This window comes from Lissotriton helveticus, chromosome 9 (assembly GCF_964261635.1).
Source record: "Lissotriton helveticus chromosome 9, aLisHel1.1, whole genome shotgun sequence".
NCBI lineage: Eukaryota > Metazoa > Chordata > Amphibia > Caudata > Salamandridae > Lissotriton > Lissotriton helveticus.
In genome coordinates, this window is record NC_136070.1 from 1,127,808,293 (window position 1) to 1,127,820,395 (window position 12,103).

Consider the following 12,103-nt stretch of genomic DNA (forward strand, 5'->3'; position numbering starts at 1 on the left):
CCTGGAACCCCGTCAGCACGGAAGACACCACCCACACGATGAACACCATCCACTCCGGCTCCCCAGCGGACCCCTGCCCACACCACATCTTCAACAAAGCAGTCTCCATCATCGCACCCCAACTCCGGGACATCATTAACAACTCCTTCACATCCGCCACCTTCCCGGAGAGCTTGAAGCATGCGTAGATCAGCACCCTCCTGAAGAAACCCACCCCGGATCCCACAGACCTCAAGAACTTCCGCCCCATCTCGCTCCTCCCCTTCCCAGCTAAAGTAATCGAGAAAACCGTCAACAAACAGCTGACCACCTTTCTCCAGACGAACAACTCCCTCGACCCATCGCAGTCTGGATTTCGAGCGAACCACAGCACCGAGACCACCCTCATCGCTGCCACCGACAACATCAGGACCCTGCTGGACAACGTTGAAACGGCCGCCCTCATCCTCCTCGACCTGTCGGCCACATTTGACATCGTCTGCCACCGCACCCTGACAACCCGTCTCCACCGCGCCGGGGTCCAAGGAAAGGCCCTGGAATGGATCACCTCCTTCCTCTCCGACAGAACTCAGGGAGTCCGTCTCCCGCCCTTCCGCGCAGCACCCACCAAGATACTCTGCGGCGTACCCCAAGGATCCTCGCTCAGCCCTACCCTCTTCAATGTCTACATGAGCCCCCTCGCAGCCATCGCACAAAAAAACACAATTTCAACATCATCTCCTACGCCGACGAAACCCAACTGCTCCTCTCCCTCACCAACGACCCCGCCACCGCCAGCTTCCAGGAAGGAATGGAAGACATCGCAGAATGGATGAAGCTCAGCCGTCTGAAGCTGAACTCATACAAGACGGAAGTCCTCATCCTCGGACCATCCCCTCCACCTGGGACGACTCCTGGTGGCCCCCTGCCCTGGGAACCGCCCACGGAGCACGCACGCAACCTGGGGTTCATCCTTGACTCCTCCCTCACCATGACCAAACAAGTCAACGCCGTTACATCTTCCTGCTTCAACACACTCCGCATGCTCTGAAAGATCTTCCGATGGATCCCCACTGGAACTAGGAAGACGGTCACCCAGGCCCTCGTCACCAGCCGACTGGACTACGGGAACGCCCTCTACGCAGGGACAACCGCCAAACTACAGAAAAAACTCCAACGCATACAGAACGCATCTGCTCGACTCATCCTGGACATTCCCCGACACAGCCACATCTCGGCCCACCTGAGAGACCTGCACTGGCTCCCCGTCAGCAAGAGGATCACCTTCAGACTCCTCACCCACGCATACAAGGCTCTCCACGACATGGGCCCCGAATACCCCAAAACCCGCCTCACGTTCTACACACCTACCCGCCAGCTCCGCTCCGCCAGCCTCGCCCTCGCCACGGTCCGACGGATTCGCAGAACCACCACCGGAGGAAGATCCTTCTCCTACCTAGCGGCCAAGACGTGGAACTCCCTCCCCACCCACCTAGGACTGACCCAGGACCATCTCTCCTTCAGGAGGCACCTCAAGACCTGGCTTTTTGAGCAGTAGTGGCACCCAACCCCCCCCCCCCCCAAAATGCACATGCTGCGCAGAAGAAGAAGAAAATTTGTTACATCTTGCCTGGTCCTGCCTCTCCATTCATGGGTATTGGAAGACCAATACCTCTACCATGTCAGATATGATATATGTAAAGATAGAACCAGAACCTAAAACTTGTACACTTCTCTAGAACTCCCTTCCACTGCAGCTGAGGCATTCCGTGTCAGAATCTGTTTCGGAAAATTCTATGCCTGAACTCAGAGTGTTAAAGTGCATCTTTTAGTGAGGGTGACTATTTCGTTCTGTGTTTGAAAATTCACTTTTAGAAAGTAGCTATTTTCTCGTATAACCATCTAGTGTGCCTCTGTATTGCATGTTTGGCTTTTAGATGACAGGGGCTGGAGAGGGGCTGTGGTTCCAGAAGTCTGATGAGTCAGGGATGGGATGAATGGACCTGGGCTGCATTTAGAGTAGTGGGGAGGAGATTTCCTTTTCACCTGAATGGGCCTGGTCTGCCTTCAACAATGATGTCCCCACCTCCTGCTAGGAAACTGCACCAGTGAGGACAGAACTGGTTTTGGCCAGGTACAGACACACACTGCCTTGAGAGAACAACGGATTTTTGTGTATAAATCAATCATAGCATTTATAATGCGCACTACTTACCCGTGAGGGTCTCAAGGCGCTGGAGAGTGCTGCTACTGCTTGAAAAGCCAGGTTTTGAGGAGTCTTCTGAAGGTCAGCAGGGCTTGGGTCTGCCGTAGGTGGGTAGGAAGGGTGTTCCAGGTCTTGGCAGCGGGGTGGGAGAATGATCTTCCGCCGGTGGTCGCTCTTCGGATGCGGGGGACTGTGGCGACAGCAAGGTCAGCGGAGCTGGCGGGTGGGGGTGTAGAAGCGGAGTCGTCTGTTGAGGTACGCTGGTCCGGGGTTGTGGAGTGCCTTGTGTGCGTGGGTCAGTAGCTTCAAGGTTATCCTCTTGTTGATGGGGAGCCAGTGCAGGTCTCTCTGGTGGGGTGTGATGTGGCTACGGCGAGGGATGTCAAGGATCAGGCGTGCAGAGGCGTTCTGGATGCGTTGAAGCAGTTTCAGGAGTTTGGCCAAGGCTGCGTAGAGGGCATTTCCGTAGCCCAACCTGCTGCTGACGAAGGCCTGGATGACCGTTCTTCTCATTTCGGTGGGGATCTACTTGTAGATCTTGCGGAGCATGCGGAGGGTGTTGAAGCAGAAGGAAGAGATGGCGTTGACCTGCTCAGTCATGGGGAGGGTGGAGTTGAGGATGACCTCTAGGTTGCGTGCGTAGTTGGTGGGTGTTGGAGCTGTTCCCAGTGCGGTCGGCCACCAGGAGTCGTCCCAGGATGAGGGGGTGGATCCGAGGATGAGGACCTCCGTCTTGTCCGAGTTCAGCTTCAGCCGGCTGTTCCTCATCCATTCGGCGACGGCATTCATTCCTTCGTGGAGGTTAGTTTTGGTGGCGTGGGGGTCCTTGGTGAGGGAGAGGATCAGCTGGGTGTCATCGGCGTAAGAGATGATGTTGAGGTCGTGCAGTCGGGCGACATGGGCAAGCGGTGCCATGAAGATGTTAAACAGCGTTGGGCTGAGGGATGAGCCCTGGGGTACACCACAGATGATCTTGGTGGCTTCGGAGCAGGAGGGGGGGGGGGGGGGGGAGGCGGAGGCTCTGTGTTCTGCCGGAGAAGAAGGAGGTGGTCCAGCCAAGAGCCTTCTCTTGGATCCCGGCGTCGTGGAGGCGTGTGCGTAGTGTGCAGTGACAGACCGTGGGGCCCAGACTTTTAGATCACTTCTGGGAAACAAGAGGAACCTTTGCCAAGGAGAAGAGCCGGATAAGCTGAGGAGGAATACTGACCCTGCGCGGTTTGTTGTCTGAGGTTGGCCTGCAGTGGCTGCTTGCTGCCAAGGAAAGGAGAAAACGCACTTTGCTGTTTGCTTTGTCACCTGCTTGAGGAAAAGATCTCCAAGGGCTTGAAACTGAAGTTGCCTCCTGTTCTGAAGTCTTCAGGACACAAAAACTTCACCCCTTCTGTCTCTCTGCATCTGGAACTGCTGTTTCAGCTGTCACAGAAGGAAATTGCAACACCGACGCCGGTGACCGCCGCTGTAACCTGCACTGAAGCCGTGGGCGCCACTCGGGAAGAGCGCAACGCATCGCTCCGACTTGCACCGTAGGCCCGATGCCTGCTGACGCCGTGCCGCATCGACTCCGCTGTCTACACCGGAGCCGAAGACGTCGCTAGTGACTTCCTGACCCTCACTGTAGCCCCGACCTCACTGACGCAGTTGCTTCATCAAACGTGGAGCTGATCCTCGACCTGGGTGACTCCCGAATCCATGGATGTTGCACCGTCGTAAGGAACAGACACCTCGCCGCCTTCGTGACGTCACCTCGCCGACACAGTAAGAAACAGACACCTCACCTCCCTTGCGCTGCAGTAAGGAACAGAGGCTTCCCCTCGCCCTGGGGTCATAAGGAACCAGCGCCGCTCGTGCCCACGAAGCATCACCTCCCTGATGCCGAGCTCCGTCTTTGCTTTCATAGTTTCCAAGGTAATGTTCTTTGTGGGCCCGACAATGCGCACCTCGCGGTCGACGCCGTAATTCAGGATTTTCATTTATCACAATATCGTTATAACTCCAGGTGGAGTTATTTGTTGCTACAAGCTTTATTTTGAATGAATAACTTTTTTTTAAGGATATCTTGATAATTGTATTGTGGATTTTTGTTGTTTGGTCTTGTTTTGGTTTAGATAAAGGTTATTTCTTTTTCTAAACTGGTGTGGTGTCCATTTATAGTGTTTTCACTGTATTACTGTAGGAGTTCACAAATGCTTTACACACTGCCTCCGAGATTAGCCTGTCTGCTCGTGCCAAGCTACCAAGGGGGTGAGCAGGGGTTATTTTATGAGTGTATCCCCCTTAACATGACTAGAAGCAAGGGTTCCTATTTGGACAAAGGTGCAAACCATTGCCAACTAGAGACCCCCATTTCGAACATTCCTAAACAACAAAAAACAAAGGATGAAGTATGTGGGGTTGTCCTCTGTAATGAGCATCCTTCTTAAATTTTTAAAAGGCCATTTGTACACTGACAGCTGCATGGCAATGTTCGCAGAGCCTTCACCGTATACATTCCATTTTATGATCATGAAGGGTACAACGGTTTTCCTCTGTCGAACATTTGCTAAAATTATACTTCGTAAAATGTACTTAATTAAGCACATGGGGAGATGGGTGTAACCTGCCACTGCCCAGGATTTGTGCAATGTGAGTCAAGAGGAGCTTCTCTTTTGAGACTGAAGGGTGGCGAGACCGATTTAGGGTTTACCTCCTCAGGGCTCACCAAAAGGGTGAATTATATGAGCAAAAATGTGCAGTTTGACTGAGTCCCAAGGATAAGGGAGCCACACAATCTGTAGGCAAAACTCCAATAGTGTAGATCTCCAAGGGCACACAGGAATATGGCAGGGATGGCTCAACTGCACTGTATAGCAGGGTTCATCAGCATTACACTTGCCTTTCTGAGGAGCTTTATAAAAAAGCCTCCTCTGAAATATTGGAAATGCAAGAGACTTTTCACATGGAGCTGCTGTGAATCTGTAGAGTCACTCAGTGCTGGAACACATTCCATAGTGACAAATATCGAGTTGGTGCAAGGATGGCTCTCTATGCATTGAATATTGCTCTCCTTCCCCCTCAAGACTTGGCAAAGCTCCTAATCAGATGTAACTTATTGCCTGTGAATTCCATATAACTGCCATGTCTGCATGAAGGCTCAGGTGATAGGCAGACAGCGTTGGTACCACTCTGAAATAGACATCTTTGCATCACAATCTTCTGAGTGTGAAAACAGGAGCACTGGACTTTTAAACTGACAGCAACTCATAGCTCACATAAGAACATTTCTAAAAAACACCAGACTCTTAAACAAAATGTATAAATTAAGTGGAAAGCATTCAGGCTCAGCAGCAGGGATAACAGAGGCACGTCTGTGCTACAGAAGGGTAGGGGCAGTATTTTTTTAATCAGTTGAGGAGATGTGACCAAGTTTGTCAATGTTTGGATTCATTTCTTTATTTTCAATTTTATAGACTACCTGATTCAGAACGGCTTAAATTATATATTTACAGAAACATAAAGGTACTGCAAAAAGATAGGTAGTTGTAAACCATTCATCTTCCTTTTAGTTATTCCAATGTTTGTCAATAAAAAGAAGACTCTTACACTTCAGGAATGGAACTTTGATTAAAACTTTGTCACCACAGGCAACAGGCGGACAAATATGGTTTTACATTGTCTAAAAGAGAAACGTTCCCTTCTTATGATAATCTTTTAATATACCGGTATTGAACTCAACGTGATATTTTGAAAGCTTCAGCCGAAGGCACTCAAAACATTCTAGAAGCATGCATCTAAAATCATGTTAAATAAAACTAAGTTGGGATCTGTGAAAAGTAAATAAGTGTGGCTCACTGGTTAGAGGCGGCAGACCCGTAAGCAGAGAACGGCCCGGGACCAGGGTACGATTCCCGACGCGGCAGGGTCGTGGACCAGGGTCAGCGGACTCGATAATTCTCGCCTCGGTGCCCACTCTAGTCAGAAACCACACTCGGCAACTCTGGGCATCAGCTTGCCTCATCTTCACAACGGCCCCCCCAGACCGCTGGGGATGCTGGTCGCACCTTAGAGATACCCATCAGGGACCATCTCTCAGGGTGAGCCAGGACGGGTTCCCCAGCGGTCGAAGCGTGGAGATACTCCTCCGGGAGTCGATTCCTAGCGCTATATAAACCCGCAATTAATTTAATTAATTAAATAAGTGATGTTGTCTAACAAAGTGTCTTTGTAAAGCATACGTTCACCCAGAAGGGTATCTTGGCGCTGAATTACAGATATTTATGGTTACACAACTCAATGGTACTCAGGTTATGGACCTCAGAAGGATGAAAGGCTGAGTGGACCCGCCGGGATTTGAACCTGTGACAGGAGGTGAAACACAGGCCCTTTTAGTGGACGCAGTAGTCCACTACGCCACCACACCTGGCCCGATCTATGAGAGTCAAGCATAGAGAGGGCATCATAGTTCATGTTTAAGTGTATGATACCACCAGGAACCAAGCGCAAGACATTGCCAGGACACTGCCTTATGATCTTCAGGCACCTCCCTTGTCTCCTTGTGACTTGACTTGCAGGTGGTCTGTCAATTAAGAAAGCTTGAAAGCCCCTCTTTTGTGAAATGCTTCACCGGCCTCAAAACATATACAACTGAGATTGACCGCAGTGAAACTTATTTACCAACTCCTGAACCCACTATTTTATTTGTTTTTCATTTTTGCTGCTTCCTCTGGAATAAGAGCAACATGGTTTACCTCAAACATTCTTTGCAATAAGACTTACAAATGCACTACAGAGGATCATCATAGTAGCACCCCAGGTGTTATCTTTATTGTTAACATCTTTAGGTTAATTTCCAGTTCTACTTAAAAACTGGCTGCTATCACAACAAATGTCAGTTTGTTAAGGGACGTCTCTGTGTAGCCCATATATGCAGTTCAACAATAACACTCTAACCAAGCATGCATTTAAATGCCCTAAAAAGCAAGAAATTGTAAGAGCATTAAATGCTTCGTAATATACCTTTTTGCCTTTTCTGTGTTTCTGGTTATAAGGTCATTATCCATATAAAAGAGTCCAATTCGAAGAAGATAGAAAACAATATCCAGACGATGTCCCAGAGCTACAGTTTTGTCATAGGTTTTCCGAAATGCAGTCAATGCACCTTCCTAAAAACAAAGGTGGGTTAGTACTAAAATAGTAGAAAATGTGTATGTAAGAAAAACTTAGTACAGGAATGCAAAGCAGCAAGGACGGCACATGATGGCGTACTAGCACAAACTGCTAGCTAAGCCATATGTGTAAACCAGTGTAAAAAATTGGTTATTTGTTTTAAACATACAGCCGCTTTTTTCCAACTCAAAATACTCTAGTTCCAATACTGTCTTCTACGGCTGAACAAAAAAGCATGTTAATCTCAGCAATCCACTTCCCTGAGCCTCAAATTGTATATGTGTGTAATGCAAGTTTGCTGTGAAAAAATAAATCATACTTCCACATTGAACTACAACACTTGGTTAAGAAGTTGCTAATAAGGCATATTTATCTTCTACCCGGTTACATCATGTAGTGGCTGAAATAGGTCTCTGAAGTTACATTTCAGGTAAACTGGCTGGAAACATTGTAGGGTTGTAGCTTAACTGGTAGAAGGGACTGCTGACAACACTGCTAAGTTTGTTGGGGGAAAACAGTGAAACATGCTTGTTCTTAAGAGTTCTAGGGTGTTCGTATCATTGACGACACTAAGCATATCAATAATGTAACTACATAATTTGATGACGGACTACAGAGAAATTGAAGGGATGGATGAGGCTGGAAATTATTCATCAAAGAGAAGGGACAAAGGTAATGATACATTTTTCTGTGTAGCTTCACATAGTGTAAACCAAGGAAAACAAGTCTTCAGTTCTCTGCACAAACCTGTAGTTGAGCAACCTTAGGTGGCAAGAAAACAAGCAAGGGTAGTGCATAATTGTCACAATTAACAGTATAACTTGTCCTTTCGCCGAGATGGAGTTATATACACATTCAGATAAGGCAAATCAATTGCATGCAAATAAATAAATTAAAAGCTACAAATATGGCAAGATATACAGCACATAAGGCACAAAGTGAAATGTGGTGCAGAAAACAGCATTGCCTTATAAAGAAGCCTGACCCATGTGTGCATTAGGAAGACCTTCGTCTGCATGTGGAGACAGTACTATTCTGCCTTTGGAAAAGTCTATGGAAGATCCTTGGGTGTTTACAACAATTAAGCTACATGGAGTATGTACGTCGAGGAATGGATCTAACAGGTAGGCTAGGTATCTTTGGGAGCAAAACACAGAACCTACCCATAATATTCATTCACCTCAAGATTTTTCCCATAATATGGAAATGCACCAGTATTTTGTGAAGACGCCCTCCATTTAAAAGCATTAACATTGGGATGTATGCCTTTCATGTGGAGGATATCAAAAGCAGAGCATGTAATGTACTATATCTTTGCATCAAAAGCAGAGCATGTAATGTACTAAATCTTTGCACCATTGTACATATACAGCCAAGACAACATTTAGTACAGGGATAAATTCCAAAGTTCATGTGTAGGAAACTGGGCGTTTGTTGCAGTTATCCCCCCACTGTTTGCCCCCTTTTTAGCTACTAGATGTTGATTTTCAACTCTGGCGGTGCACGGAGGCCTGCTAACCAGACCTCAGTGCCCCTTCCCCAAAACAAGGTGTTGTTTAATTGTGCTACAATCGGCTAAAGACTTTAGCACCCATGTAAGTCCCTAGTTAATGGTATCCCAGATACCAAGAGCATGAGTGCTAAAGAGGGTCACAAAGGGCTACAGTATATCATATGCACCATAAGGGACCCACACCTAAATTCCACAAAGATTGCCAATGCAGGCTGCGTGACATGGTGCAAACATGACTTTGCACACTCCTGTGTGTTATGCCATGGTTACTGCATCTAATATATGTAAGTCATCCCTACAGCAGGCCTTTGAGTCCCAAGGCAAGGTGCATACAATGTTATGTGAGGACATATCTGCATGAGCAGATATGCCCCTGTGGTGTCTAGTTCCATTACTGGATATTGCAAGTGAGCGGGGAAGCCATCTCAAGGTATGCACTGGACACTGGTCAAACAGAGTTCCCCAGCTACATAATGGCTTCACTGAGAATATGGTGTTTGGTATCAAACACCTCATATTATTAAACCCACACTGATTACAATTTAGGATTTATTAATACCTGCACCCCGGGGCGGGTACCTTAGAGGTACCCCCTGAAACTGACCAGCCCTCTAGTGTGCAGACTGAGTGGTCCAGTCCACCCTGTCACCAAAGATGTGTTTCTGACCCAAAGGGGGGAGAATCCACGCTCTCAAGGAGGTCAGGAAAAATGTCTGTTCTGGAGAGAGGTATTTCGATCCTCCTCCAGGACGGCTAATAAATTAGCATCCCAGGGCAGGGAGCTGCAAGGTGCCACTTCCTTTGGTATGCAAATCTGGCTTCCCCCAGGGATGAGAGGATGCCACCCCCCCCCCCCCCTGACAATGTCACATTTGGCCCCAGTCCAGGCGGGTAAATTAGTAGTCAGAGAGGCGTGTTCACCCTCAGGCTAGTTCTCCCCCTAAGGTGCGCTCCATGATTTGGATACAAAATTTAAAAGTCTGCCATCTTGGTGTTGGCAGAATTAGGAACTCTGGGAAAGGGTTATGCCCACTTCCCACAGGAAGTGGTCATATACGGGACGTTGTGACCCCCGGGTTAAGTAGCCCATTGTCTAATGCCCCTAATATCAAGAATTTAGGGGAGTATCTGACACCTGGAAAGCAGATTCCTGATGACCTAAGAAAAAAGACACTGAAGATCTGCAAGAAACAATTACTGTGGAGAAGCAACTGACTTGGTGCTAGCCCTGCTGGCCTGCCTGCTGTTCCTACCAGATTGCGCTTAAGTCGTCTTGTCCTGCAGGTGCTGTGCCTCCAAAAGCCTGGGAGGACTGCCAACCTTCAACAAACTATTGGGGATAAATGTTTTTTGTCAAAAAAGGCTGTTAATTAAATGACTGCAGACATTCGATTTTGAACCACACTTGCTATATTCCTTGGTGAGACATGCAACTTCAAAAGCCCAAGTCTCTTCTCTCAAGGGCTGAAATGAAAAATGTAGGATACTTTGAGAATTAATACCCCTTGATTGTGGAACCAGTTGCCCCTATCAATTGCTGCCTCCTATGTATTTGTTGTGCGAATGATGACCCCGTTTTGAATAATACATATGTAGGGGGTCGAAACATCGACAAAATAACCTATGTGTAATGCGTTTTACTATATTGAAGGTGGATAGCAACACTCGCTCCACAATTGCCAACTCAAAATATCCTACTATCCCTATCAGCCACATATGTATATGTTTCTGTACATAGCTCGTATGCACTTTTTGCACCAATAGTCAATTGAATTATATAGCTCAAAGAATAAATTTAACAAAATGTATACATAACTTTGAGCTAATCGTGTTAGTGGTGTTTGTACCCTAACCCAACCACTTTTTTGTGAAATATTGTCCAAGCCAAGGTCCCCAAGTTACTGGTTTGCCCCATTTCTATTTAAGGATGCCTTCAACAAAGACCCAGGAACTCCTGTGGTGCAGCAGAGCTGCTTCCCTGCATCCTACAGGCACTCAAAAAGAACTGTGAGGACTCTGGAACACAGCAAACCCGAAACAGTAAAGCACCCGTGCCCCCTGGCCGGAGTTGAAGTGGGTGAACAGGGCCAGCGTGGTCCCCTGACCCTCCGAGACAAAGCCCACCGTGGGTTTGCCCACAGTGGACTCACCGATGCCTCCTACAGTCCTTTTGTGCAAGCCCCCTCTACTGCAATTGTCACCAGTGACGAAAACCTAACGCCTCTGAACACCTCTACACCTGGACACTCAAGAGCCTACAGAGGTGACCTGTTGGTGTGGCCTTGGACCTTGTCCTATACTCACCTCAAGTCCAGGATATTGGTCCCGTAAGTTGCTATGAACTGCCCTTATGCAGTACATGTTTCCCCCCCACATAGGATAACATTGGGCACCCAACGCTGAAGCGCACCTCTGCACCCGGCTGCCCCAGTGCCTCCCGAGGTGGCCCGTTGGTACTGCCTTGGACCTTGCCCCATACTCAACTTAATTCAGGAAAAATGTGTCTATTCGGTCATTAAGTTCCCGAATGCAGTATGTTTTTCCCCAACAGGATAACATCACCACTCCCAAAAATTATATTTAAAACTGAAATAAATTCTTAACTTGAAAAGTACTTTCCCGATTCTGGTGATCTTGGTATCTAAATTCATATAAAAGTATGTGTTCATTTTATAAATTGGTGACGTATTTCTTTATTAAGTGTGTCTCACGTACTGCCTTGGTTTGTTCAATAAATGCTTAGCACTACCCTCTGATATGCCTAACTGCGTGCCCACACTACCACAAAAGAGAGCATTTGGGGTGTCATTTATGCCTCTGTAATTACTTTGGGGTTTGCCTGGACTCAATACTGTGTACCTCTTTTTGGTCCACTATATAAAGAGCCTGCTTCCTAAAACATGAATTATCAATCAATCAATCAATCAATCAATCATGGACATTTGTATAGTGCGCTACTCACCCGGAAGGGTCTCAAGGCGCTGGGGGGAGGGGTCCGCTACTGCTCGAAGAGCCAGGTCTTGAGGAGCTTCCTGAAGGAGAGATGATCCTGGGTCAGCTGGAGGTGGATCGGGAGGGAGTTCCATGTCTTGGCTGCCAGGTAGGAGAAGGATCTTTCCCCGGCGGTGGCTCTGCGGATGCGTGGTACGGCGGCGAGGGCGAGGCAGGTTGAACTTAGCTGGCGGGTGGGCGCGTAGAAGGTCAGGCGGTTCTTGAGGTACTTGGGGCCCCGGTCGTGGAGGGCCTTGTGTGCGTGGGTGAGG

General features: G+C 48.0%; 1 protein-coding gene across 1 annotated transcript in view; it reads right to left on the reverse strand.

Moving 5' to 3' along the window:
• The window catches only part of PSMD6 (proteasome 26S subunit, non-ATPase 6), a 57,730-nt gene that overhangs the window by 25,784 nt on the left and 19,843 nt on the right, over positions 1 to 12,103 (reverse strand). The window contains exon 3 of the mRNA XM_078661543.1: positions 7,178 to 7,323. Coding sequence (XP_078517669.1) covers positions 7,178 to 7,323 — 146 coding nt within the window. The remainder of the gene's footprint in view (positions 1 to 7,177; positions 7,324 to 12,103) is intronic.